This window comes from Ambystoma mexicanum, chromosome 9 (genome assembly GCF_040938575.1).
Source record: "Ambystoma mexicanum isolate Mex_15411 chromosome 9, UKY_AmexF1_1, whole genome shotgun sequence".
Classification (NCBI taxonomy): Eukaryota; Metazoa; Chordata; class Amphibia; order Caudata; family Ambystomatidae; genus Ambystoma; species Ambystoma mexicanum.
Genome location: NC_090931.1, coordinates 1,378,326,917 through 1,378,340,146, shown reverse-complemented (window position 1 = coordinate 1,378,340,146; position 13,230 = coordinate 1,378,326,917). Strand labels below are relative to the sequence as shown.

Sequence of the window (13,230 nt, the reverse complement as noted above, 5' to 3'; positions counted from 1 at the left end):
GAAGGACATGGTTTTCAAGTAGTGTTGCCGTTCGAGAGCAAAGAAACCAATGTCTGTCGTGTCCAATAGTATCATAGAGAAATCACCAGTAATGCCAGTGGTACCATGAGCATTTTTCTTTTAAGATCATATCCTTAGAACAAAATCACTTTAAAGGCCTGACAATTTTGATAGGGTTAGGGAGTGGAATGTTTGACAGATTAGGCAATACAAGATTAATTGTGTTGCCCAGGATCAGATATCTGTAAAGAGGTCAAACTGGTATTTGCACTAACTTTGCACGTTTACACTTTCTTGTAAAGTTCTTACCAGAAACTAATATACTCCCATTTTATAGAACTGACTTGGAAAGTACGAAAATCACATAGCCCAACAAGTCAATTTCTTTAAAACAAAATGTTATAGAAGGGTTTTATGCAGAATGGGAATGATTCTAGCATCGTTGTCTCCATCATCCAGGGAAGTATATACCTGCCAGCATAATAATTGAAGTGAAATTAAAATAATTCATCTCTGTTACTCTTTTGTGATTAAAATCTTTAAATCCACCCAAAACACGGGCTTGAATTGTACAAAAAAGCAAGCATTTGTGAGAAATATGCAGACCGTGAAATGTGTCCTGCAAAATCTGGTTTGATCTTTTCTGTCTACAACTACTTCCACTCAAATGGACTACATAAAAAGAAAGATCCGATAATGGGCTAAACAATGCTACCAGCATGTGTGAATGCAAACCTTTTCACAGAAGACATTGTAGTAGTGTCAGTGATATAGGCTTATTTGTTCAGGATCAATGTATCATCTGCTGACAAAGCCACAATACAAGCATGAGCGCTGTGGTTCCACAGTCTTGAATTTGCACACTGAACCACCTCTCTGGACTAATACGGTATGCTCATCATTGGAGGTGACTGCCTAGGATGTACAACTCTCCATCTAAACAACACATTTCTGGATCATTGCCATACTGATGCTATTTTAGTTTCTATAGCAACTGATATCTTGTGCAGGCACATAGGTGATAATAGCAACTTCTCTGCTACAAAGTAAATTTAGATGCATGTTTATCGACTTCAGACATAGGAAAGGCTAAACGACCTTGCAAGACATTGGTTTTGTGATCTTGCATATGAACACAGATCTCTGCAATGACTGATTAACAGACCAAGCTATCTTCGGAATCATCTCACCACACATATTTATTAATATGCTTTTTACCTCTAGCTGTTGCACATCATCAATAGAATCTCACACAAAAAGGTGAGAACGCTACAGGAGTTGTGCCATAGTGAGCATGCAAACTATGCATACCACAGTGAGCACGGCAAGCATTACCAGATGAATTAATCAGAGCAGAATGCACTTGTCAACAAAAGACAGGGAATATGTCAGAGCCTCAGCAGCATACCATAAAATATACTGGCGTGTGCTATTTAAGTTTGGTGAGCAATGGTAGCTGACTTGTTTTGACTAGGGAGCCTCTTCTGGGTCCTCCCTCGAAGGTGGGGTCCCGGGGCAAGTTCCCCTTTCGCCTTTCCCTAAAGATATCTCTGACAGCGACCATCTGAGGGTTCCATGACGTAGAACGAGTACCTAAATTGCACGCTAATATTTTATTTATGAAACCACTTTGCTAATAATTAATAGGGCAATGTGATGTTGTGCTTGTGAGTGTTTGCATAGTAGATACATAAAAATAGCACACTGCAATGAAAGTTAATAGCTGCAGTGTGACTGTTCATTATGGCCAGCATTGTATAAGGCAGCCTGCAATAACAGTATAGAAGTATGTAAATAATGGTTTGATTATAGGCTAAATGTCACATCTCTACTGATCTTTAATGACAAAAGGACCTCACTACCGTTTGGTATTCAGTAATTATGCTTCACTTGTGACGTTAGAATGCTTGCTGCATGAACCAGCACAGAGCAGAATGCCAGCTGCCACTGTAGCACTATTCCTTGCTTGTAAAACGATTTTCCCTGACATTTTACAGTGGTGAACTGATAAGGAACTGTTTATAAAAGTATGTTTATGTTGTAAAATGCTATATTTTAACACATGGGAGCAAGAATGTGCATGTTACAGCTTATTTTAAAGCACCAAACAAAAACATTCTTAGATGCATGTCATGAAATTGCTCCATTTTTCTGTAATACATTAGAAGTTGGATAGTATTGTTTGTTTAATCCAAACAAACTCTACATTAATTATATCTATCAGCAATTAGAAGATTTATTATATTAAGCAAGATGTCAGATGTTGCAGGGGATGACAGTATGGCCATTGCTGTCATCACCTTTAATACCTGGCCCCCAACTCATGAAGAAAATATGTTAACCACTAGGTGGTCTTGGGCCCAGCTTGCGTGTCTTCTGATAACCATAGAATATAGATGATAAAGTCAATGGGCCTCCTTATGAGAATGGAGGTAGCCATGGAGCTATTAGCTCCATGGATGCCTCTGTTCCGGGCTCCATTACCGGGTTCCTACAATGGGGACTTGCCGGGTTACTCCGAAATAGGAGGACCCGGTAATTCCTCCTTGCAGGAACCCATCCCCATTCCCATTTGAGCATTTGAGTAACTTTGCTGAAAATGTTTGGGGGGGGGACATGTCATCTGAAGAAAAGGTGCCCCAGCCAAATGAATGGGGACAAAATGGTGTGCCATGAAAGTTGGGGGGGACAAACACCCCTATCCCCCCTAAAATTACGCCCATGCATTTGAGCCCCTCATAAGTCCCTCAGCGGGTCCTGTCCTTAATGTGTGGCCTGACCACACGTTAAGGACGGTACCCGCTGAGGGACCTCGTGGTAGGGTCGTAAGGGATTACCAGCACTGGTGTCCTTACCGGTGCCAGTAATCCCTTACCGCATAACGTGTAATGAGGCCCATAGTGTATGTTAGTTTAAATAACGTCTTAGGATGTAAGAAGCCCTCCATCACAACCACGCCCCTGTGGTTATGTAGAGTTTATTAGCAGACGCTTAATTCTGCTATCAGCCAAACATGGTTGCAATAGATATCCTAAGCTCAGCAAACTTTCTGAACACACTGAGAGAGGAGAAGAGTCCGATATTGAGACTATTCAAAGCTTCCTATAAGGTGGCCATTCCCCAGTTACGTACGAGTGGCAATCATGTGTTGTAAGGCTCATTGGGTGTTACCAGGAAGTTCTACTAGGCAGGGTTGTTGCTAGGTCTGGAAAAGATCAGGGGCTAAGCTAATGTCAGGACTGGCAGCTCTCGGGGCTAGCTAGCATTTTGGTTGTAGAACCTGAGCTTCTATCCGGGGCTACAACCAAAAGACCCGGGGATATAGCTCCCTCAGCCACCCCCCCCCCAGCAATGCCTCTGCTACTAGGTATGTTGGTCTTTGAAGACCGCAAATGGCGTACAACAACTGCAGTGTTAGAATGTGTCTTTAAACTAATATCGTTCAAGAGGGAAGGCAGTCTGTCAATGAGGTGCCACAACATATTAGTATGCCATTAATGCTTATGTGAAGGGGGTGGGCCCCTAAAGCAAAATCCAGTTCAGCAGCACAAACTCATGCTCATAGCAGCATCTAGTTTGGGTTTTTACCTGTAACTGCTTAAGTGCAGAGGATATGGCAATATAGTTCCTTTTGCAAGACCTATCCATTCTGCAGGATGTGAATGGAACTCCCATGCAGCAACGGCCATAGGTGTGAGCATATACTGCTGCACTGTTTAAACTGTGGCTAAATGGTTAATAACTGCTCAAAGCTGATATGTTCAACACCAATCTTTGCAATATCTTGACTTCTTTTTTTAAATTTAGAGATGCTATCTATAGACAGCAACTATCATCAGTCATAATGCAATTTACCAATGACAGCCATTTACGAGCATTGGCAATGGCAACAGTTTGGGATTGTGTGTACACATGGGAAAGGCACTTGTGAAGCACCACCTTGGTGTTATTAACTAGCCGTTGTTGGTATCAGGTGCAAAATAGTTCGAGTACCTGATCACCCAATAGCAGTGAAACGTATGCACAACCCGAAAATGTTGGCTTTGGCAATACTTGTTTTAAACAGGACTTCAGTGGCTTTGCTAATGCTTGTTTGCAACAGGACTTCAGTCAAGTGCTTATAAATCGAGTGGATGTAAGACATTTTATTACAACAGTAGCGTGTTTATAACTCCAATTAAGCCATGCACTCTCACAAGACTGCTGTGAACAAACAATGGCAGGCACTTTGAGTGCGAAGTTGATAGCAGGGCTCGAATAAAGCGAGCTCAAAGAGTTCCCATAAGCAGGTGTTTTGGGCGGTAGAGGCAGGCATGGGTGCAATGGCCTTAGGGATTAGCATGGCCATGGGGGAGGGGAGAGGGGCAATGGATGGGGATAAACACACCAAAGAACAACTACAGACTCTGTGTCCCGCCTCATATGTCATATCTACTCCAATGCAATAGTTTTGGCTTATAGGTGTAGCAAGCGACACCTAATAGCCCTGACTAAAAATAGAAATATGTACCACAAGTCCCAGAACGCATGTGCTGGTGTTGGAATAGACTGGCTCAAAATGTCCATTTGGCAGCCCTGCCATTTCTGACCCTACTGGCAGCATGGTAATACTAAGCATATGGGCAATGATAAAATGGATAGCTTGCAAGGTAATTGGGCCAAAAAGGCATGACCTTTTAACACAACTGTGCAGATTGTCACATGTGGGAGCAGGGACAGTAGTATGCAAAGGTGTCATGGGAAGTTAAATTAAAACACGTTGCCATGCATAAGGTAGTAGACAAATACAATGTGGTGTCCAGTATATGAATTGTGACTTGTAATATGTAGCTATGTGTCAATATCAGGAATGAGTTTTTTTTTGTTTTAAGTAGCAGACAGTATGAGCTCAATAGCTTGTATAGACTACAAACTTAAGCAAATAACGCATAGTGTGATAAAAGGGTTTGCCCGGGAGCACTCACTTGGTTTAAGTGGCGAACCTGGGATTTGAGCACAGTATGCAAGTCAGGAACTTGAACTCGTCTTTTCCCAAATGTAATTGTTAGACATACTGTTTGCAAAGGTCTTTTTGAAACTTTGGTTTGGACACACTATCTGTGAAAGGCATTGCAAAAATATGATGATTCTGTTTTGCTGACTGAAACTAACTGCTGTTTTTGCATACATTTCCTGATTGTTTTTATTGTTATTCTGTGTATATTTTGGTCATTTGTCCAGATTAGCAATATGCTTTTATTTCGGAAGCCTGCGATAAGGATTATTTTGACTGTCAATAGAAATACACTCCAAGAAGATAATAACTAAATGTATCAAGTGTGGCTCACGACAAAACGAGAAGGGAATCTTATCAATGTACCCCATGCGCATTGATTGGAGGGGCAAGCAGGCCAGAACCTTTTGCCAAATGCAGGAATAGCAAGGGATACTAAAGCAGAATATTGCAGAGGCAACTCAGCAGGTTAGATGAGTTGTGTGAGATGTTATATGTTTACGCATTCCTGTAAATCATGTGTTTTTTTTTCCTATTCCTGCTGCAACATGTGCTGTAAAATGTGATGTTTACCGCTCCCTCGCTTCACTCGGTGGGGGCCTTTTGCCCCCATAGCAAAAATCAAAATCTAACACCCATGAATATGTGCACAGTATGTAAACATATACTAAAGTGAAATATACAAATACAGTTCAATTGACCTTTCCTCTTAGACAAAAGAGCACTGGCCTTTCAAAAAAAGTGGTCAACACCAGAAAGAATTACGTGAGAAATTAAATGTTCACATAAATATGCTAGAAAAGTGCTCACCTTTTAAACCCAGCAACCTGCAGTGAAATATTTCCTGGAAAACAAAATACCAATACGGGACGTGTGTTTTGATGACAATTGTATGTGGTATTGTGGGTAAGAGACTGCACTGGGAACATGACAAACTGCGTGAAATCCTAGTAGCCAAATGCTTGAACAAGCTTGGCGACCTCAAAAACGCCTGCCATCTGAAAAACGTTAAGCTGTCGACCCACATGTGTCCTTTACTTGTGTCCTGAAATGTAGCACCTGGCCACAATTAGGGCAAAATAACTACACCAGTCTTCACGATTGTAACCTCTCTGCCCACATCCAGGGACATATCCATGACGCACTTGCCCTCTCATCTTTTCCCCTCCTCATCCCCATGTCTGGCTTTCAACAATATTCTGCTTTATAAAGATGAATTGAAACATACACATATCATAGTAAGGTACTCACTCAAATATATAAATCCTTATAGAAAGATGTTTAGCAAAAAATGCCAATTGTGGCATTATTCCCCCCCATGTTCACTGGGAGACTATAAATACCAGAGTGCAATTAAGCAAAAGGCAAAACAGTGCCCTTTGGGTTTTGAAAATGTAATTGCAAGACTTATAACAACATGTCATGTGTGAAAAAGTTACAGTGTTTAACAAGTGAATGATTCATATATGATGTGATGAAAATATTGCATTCTATCGAAAATAAATGCTTATTGGTGTGTTCAAAATGAACATCTGACAATATTGTAGTTTGTTGAAAACTATTCTGTGTGATATAATTTAATTGACCCGTAGGTGGGCATTGGTTTAGGCAGCTAACTTGTGTTTTCTGTGTGCTTTCAAAGCAAACTTGCCTATTTGCATTTCTTGAAACTTTACAGACGTCTTGTCCAAAACAATGGCCTCTTAAATGGGTCATCACATGTAAATCACCGCCACTTTAAATGCTCTGATCGAAGGAAAACAGAAACGGATGAACAGTAATAAAAGGCTAACACAAGTTTCTCCACACTGCCAAGTACACATCTATATGAAAACAGAACAAACCACTTCAACAGGTGTTGTTTCCTCAGCGTTTGTATTTGTTTTTTTATAAATTGGGCACATTTTCGACTTCATATAACGATGTTTACAAATCCAATTAAGTCATTACCTCTCAGAAGACTGCTCTGAACTAAACTGGCAGGCACTTGAATGCAAAGCCTGATGGTAAGGATTAATTAGAGTGAGCTCAAATAGTTCCCATGAGGAGGTGCTTTGAGCGGACAGGGGCAGGAATGGGTGGTCCCATAACCAAACAACCAAACAACACGGACGGGCAGTGTGTCCCTCAACATGTGTCATTGCTCTGTGTCACTTCCCTGCCTCTGTACTCCAATGCAATAGTTTCAGTTTGTAGGTCTCGCAAGCGGCACCTCATAGCCCAAACTAAAAATGATTACCCTTGGTATTGTTAACAACTTTTCTTTCATATATTGGTATTTTCCAAAAATGAAATAAGAGAGATGTAAACAGCCAGAATGAAAACCCTCAGATTCATGGTCAATAAAGCGTGTCAAAGATCATGTGTGGCATCATGCTCACATCGCCTTGAATATATAATTATTTGTCAAGACATAGGGATGACAATTGACACAACTCCCACATTTGACAATGTGACAGCCAAAACTGCACATTCTGTTACTTGAATGAACAGATAATGACCTTTTGAGTTCCAATGGAGAACACAGCACCGTTCTTTGAACTTTTTTTCACAGTGCACCCACCATGTTATGAGGCTGGTGTAGAAGAATGAAGGATGGACTCTTTATGGTATAGTCACGTAAATCTATTTTGTCTCTTAAAATGAAGATAGACGTAGTAGAACGTTAATGCTGGTTCCCCAGCAATCATGGACCGTCACTGGGTCGAAGAAGTCCGTAGTTCCTGGCCCAAGGTACGCCATTTCTCCCCGGTACCAACCAATGAACTGAAGCCCTGACGCTCTTACACTGCAAACGTGATAAGACCTCTTCGGTCACTGTCCCATGCCCAGCTAATCTTTAGGGAGAGGATACAACGCTTGTCTTAAAGCAGTGGTATTCAGATTTGTTTAACTGATTACCACCTTGAGAAAATAATATATGTGTATGCCCGCTTCAAGTTATGTGTTTATATTTTCTACCAGGAGCATTCACCATAATTCCTTATAGCCTTGTGCCCCACCCCCTAGAACAGCCTTCTGTCATAGTTTTAAGACCAGTCTTTGGGTACATTTCGATTGGTGACCCTAATGGTTTAACCTGGAATGTTAAAGGGGACCCCGCTGCATACATTCCAGCCACACTGACATCATCCTTCCATCCACACCACTGTGGCTCACAGGCAGGTAGGGGAGAAGCCAGATGCCAGACAAAACCATACACTCTGATAGTAAGCAAATAGTATATTTTATTACCATTTTTACAAAATGTCCCTTCATAGGCCGAGCTGGTGCAGTCGCACGATGAGCCGTTGTACTTTTCGATGCATTTCCCGCCATTGTGGCACAACTTGCCATAGCTACTGCAGTGTCCAGGGCATCCCGGCTTTACCCCAGGAGTCATCCTTGCTCTCTCTTCAAGATCAAGTGTCTGGCCATTCAATCGCAGGGATCGGATGCACCCCAGGAATCCACCCTGCCTTGATGCTGTGCCTCCTGTGATAAGAGGAAAAACACATTTTGGAACATCAGTTGAATGCCCTGAAGCTTTCTAGCAATGTTAAAGCAAGACAAGTAAAGTATTATGCAATAGGAGGTGTCATGGGCTCCAAATGCATTCATTCCTTAGGGTTTTTCATTAGTTATCATGTTCAGGCCCATAGTTGGGCCTAGGGTGAAAGAGAACCATAACCAAGGAATGCTATCAGCAGAAGTGGAAGTAAACAGTAGATTCAAATAAATCATACACTATTTGCACTAGACAACTGGCAACCCTTGGACTGTTGAGAGAGCCTTTTGATTGGGCAATCTGCACGCTATAAGAACTGGTATAGCCTACAGATTGCTTTTAACACTACATTCCATGACTTAGAAGCAAGGCAGAGAGTATCTACAGCCTAATCACTGTGACCAACCTGGCAGATTTTTGACAACTGCATACTTGTAAACACACCATATATTGTGAAGAGCAACACAGTTCATAATAGCCTTATAGACCACGCCCTCGGGCTATACCAGGAGTTATGTGCCTTGTTACATCCCTTTGAGGCACTCAAGCCTTTAACTTGCTCATCAAGCCCCATAACAACTGTTAAAGTCCTCAGGCTAGGTCTATAAAGCTTAATTAGAACCCTTGAAATGCTCAATCAGTGTTCTCTTTGGTCAATGGGTGAGCTTTTAGAACCAGTATTGCTGGTAGAATTGTTCTTATAGCCAATGGATAGTTCCAAACCCTACATTCCAGGATTACAGATATTTCAGGATTACCTTTATTACAGGACTACCCACAGCCAATTTCATGCCATCACCCATGCTGATTAATGTACTAAATCCACGAGCCTGTCACAGGCAGTTGGCTATATTGGGCTATATTTACACCTTTATGCCCCCACCCTTAGGATCCTGCCAGTCTTTATGGAACTGTTACCCTTGCTTAGCAATCTTAATGCGGTTAGCACTTTAACACAGTCTTTAAGGAACATAACAGAATATCCCTTGGGCAGGCTCTATAAAGCTTCATTAATTGTTAAGTAGAAATGTTATTTGTTTGTAAGGCAACTCGTATTTAACAGAGATGGCTAGTTTTCTCTGTATATGAACACATATTTGCTGCTTCACACATTTACTATAGATGGGTTCTCCTGAGCTGAATGTATTTATCGGTTTTGGCATCCATTGTTCAGCTGAAGGTGTCATGAATCGCAGGGTGCGCCCCTTTTGGGCCTCATGGTCCCTGTCACAACGGGTTTATACACATTAATACTTCCAATATGGCCGTCCAACGCATTCCCTTCTCGCTCCATGCGTTGGACGTAACCTTTCTCTATTTCTAGACCACGCCTTCCACCTTCCGCGGCTCAGCGCGTCTCAATGCTATTGCGAAGTAGCGACCAGACGTGTGCTCCGTAACTCGCGGTTCTTCTCCTTTCCACTCTGCTTTCCCTTCCTTGAACCCCCCCTTTCTTCTTACCTCCTGGATTCGAGTTCTAGCAAACTTACTTTGCCTCCTGGATTCCTGGATTTGGCCTCCTGGAAAACTGAACGCATTCTGGATTCGGCAGAGACACGGGCCGCCTTTTCAAAACCCGTTCCATCCGAAAGAAGGCAGCATCCAAGGATGCCGGTAAAGAACGGATTCAGGTGAGAAGGGGGGAACTCCTTGACAGTTTGAGACGCCACCCAATCGGAAGCGATATCGACATGGAGGCTGCCGTGCAGGACTTGATTCGTCGTATGCAGGAACTATCAACCGAGGTACAGAATCTGAAAGCCGAGAACGCCGCTCTCAAACAATTGGTTCTATCCTGGGATTCTGCTACAAAAGAGAGTGTTATACTGGGCGGAGTCGTGGATAAATACAACGGCTCAGCAAAGACCCTTCGTGCATTCCTGGATTTGTGCTTGGTACACTTTACCTTCAAGCCTTACTATTTTGCAACCCCCAGGGCCAAGGTGGGTTTTATAATCTCTCACCTTTCCGGGAATGCCTTGACTTGGGCCACTCTAGTGTTGCCCTCTTGGACGATTATGATGGGTTTATACAGGCCCTAAAAGACATGTTTGACCGTCCTGAGCAGGTCTACAGCACACAAGAACGCTTGTTGGACTTTCAGCAAGGGGCCCAGGATATGCTCACGTATGTGACCCGATTTAAACAACTGGCAAAGGAAGCTGACTGGTCCACTGAGGTGAGTTTTACCCTGTTCAGGAGAGGATTGAACGAAGAAATTAAGGATGAGCTGGCCAGAGTGGCACGACCAAGCTCATTCCAGGCATTAATGGATCTTGCCATGCATATTGACTTCCGTATCCAGGAAAGGAAGTTATAAAAGAAAAAATCCAGGGGAACTCCTTACAAGGTATCATTTGAGGGTACCCACAGACCAGAAATCAACCCAAGCCCAGTCTCTGAATCTGAGCCCATGCACATTGGGGCCTTTCGAGGACCCATATCTCCACAAGAGAGAATGAGGAGAATTCATATGGGCTTGTGCATGTACTGCGCCTCAGATAAGCATTTGCTTAGGGAATGTCCTTTAGCACCCCCTCGGCGTTCGGGAAACGCCAGCTCCCGATCCTAGATGGAGCAGAGCTTTGGGAAAGAGATGTTTGCTCCACATCCATTCCATCCTTGAACTCTCCTGGACAAAACAATTTGGTGGTATTACAGGCCTTTTTTTATCACCATCCAAGAATACAAACCCTTCCATTTTGGCCCTGATAGACTGCAGATCTGTGGGAATATTCATTGATCATGAGTGGGTTGCTAAACATCAGATTCCCTACGAAACATGAAGCACCATGCAACCTGTGGAGGCTATCGACGGAAGACCCCTCACATCAGAACCCATAAGCCTACAGACCAAGGAGATCCAGCTTTCAATAAATCACCATCAAGAGCTGATCAGGTTTGACATTATTAAGTCAGCTCATTACCCCTTGGTATTGGGCATGCCCTGGCTACAGAAACACAACCGATATATCAACTGGTCTGCGGGTTCTCTATTCCTAGGCTCTGAGTTTTGCATGTCTCATACCTTCCAGGATTTTGCGGCATGAAATGGCAAATTTTGCGGCAAGAAATGGCAAATTTTGCGGCACAAACCTTTATTTATTGCGGCATTTTTGCGGGACATTTTGTATTAACTGGAGGGTGTAAGATTGCCACATTGCAGGAACTAGGCAGAGTGCAAGGCTAGAAGAGAGCCAGGGTATCATTATTATGTATCTTTTGCATTAATTTAATAGGAAGAGTCCCAGATGTCTTTGGCTTGGCAGAACAGTGTTTGCTTTGGCTACATTTCTGGTTTAATGTTCATGCCTATTTAATAGTATTAACTAAATTGACCATTATCAATTGTAATGCTGAAAATATTCCCCTTCTATGTTCTCCAATCCCCCAAACACCCACACACCTCTCTCACCAACACACATCTCACCAACTCTCCATCACAACTTCCATTCCTTAACCTCTCACTCTGTCATACAAATACTCACGTGCTATGTCACACTGTCAAGTCACAATTTGCACTGCCCAGCCACGCCACACTCCAAATCCAACTCCCAACTCACACCTTACACTCTACAATTCCTCCCTCAATATACAGTCCTTCATTCTTTTGTGCTGCTTCTGCATCTTGCATCTTTTCTCCGATTCTATCGCATTCTTCCCTCATCCTTTTTCCCAATCTGCAGCTCACTGCCTATTTCTGGCCAACCGCTTCCTCTCTGCTTTCTGGCTCACTGACCACACGCTACCTCTACTTTCTGTACCTCTGCTCGCTCTCAGATTTCTGGCCCACCCCATCACTGCTTCCTCTGCTCTATTGTGCAGCACTTCCTCCTCTGACCCACTGCTCTCCCTCTGCTTTCTTGCCTATCACTTCACATCTCACCCATCACTCTCCCCCTCTCTCATAGTGTAACCATTTTTTTATTTTTTTTAAATGTAGATTTTGACCCAGTTCCTCAAATAATGGGGCATTTAAAAAAAGAACGGAGGATATGCTATTTTTAGACAACCCATTTTTGGAAATGAGCAGGTCACCTTATTCTCAAAGGTGACCGGCGCATTTCCACAGGCTTGAGCTGTAGCGCAAATTGTGTGCTGGCAGCTGCCTTGAATGGTGTTCTGGGTTGTTTGACCGAAGTGTAATTATTTGCGGCAGAATTGACCGTAGTCAATTTTGCTGTGAATTGATTTGCACTTCAGTCAAACAACCCAATATGTACCTTTCACCACCACCCGACCCCCTCCCCTACTTAATTGCTTGGTCGCTGCCGCTTCCCCTGCAACCCTGCGGTGCCGGATCCATCCCTCTAACGCGGGTCGGATCCGACTCCGCAGGATCCCTTTTTCGTTATTTTCATTTTTTCTTTCCCCGCGCCCAATTTTGAGGAAAAAGTGGAAACACTTCTGCAACCACCCTAGACCAAAAATACTGAACATGTGGAGTGGGTGACACCCCCGCAACACATGTTCATTATTTATAAAAATCGATCGAATAGTACTGGACGAAATTGGTCAAATTGTAACATTCAATCGATTTTTGTCATCAAAAGGCACAGTACTTTGCATAGAATCGCTCTCCCGACAGTTTTCTGCAAGCTCCCAGCGCCTTTCGCAGGGACAGGCACTCCAGGTGCCTGCTGCTGTAAAATGCGACCCAAAAAATGCATTTTTATCCTGTTTGAGGAACAGAAATGCAAGTGACTCAGTAGCGGTTCATACCTTAAAAGAAATGCATGACAGGGTCAGG

At 42.9% G+C, this 13,230-nt stretch overlaps 1 protein-coding gene across 1 annotated transcript in view; it reads right to left on the bottom strand.

The window, feature by feature from the left end:
- The window catches only part of LOC138489132 (contactin-associated protein-like 5), a 1,196,734-nt gene that overhangs the window by 134,201 nt on the left and 1,049,303 nt on the right, over positions 1 to 13,230 (bottom strand). The window contains exon 18 of the mRNA XM_069616767.1: positions 8,228 to 8,467. Within this exon, the coding sequence (XP_069472868.1) occupies positions 8,228 to 8,467 (240 nt within the window). The remainder of the gene's footprint in view (positions 1 to 8,227; positions 8,468 to 13,230) is intronic.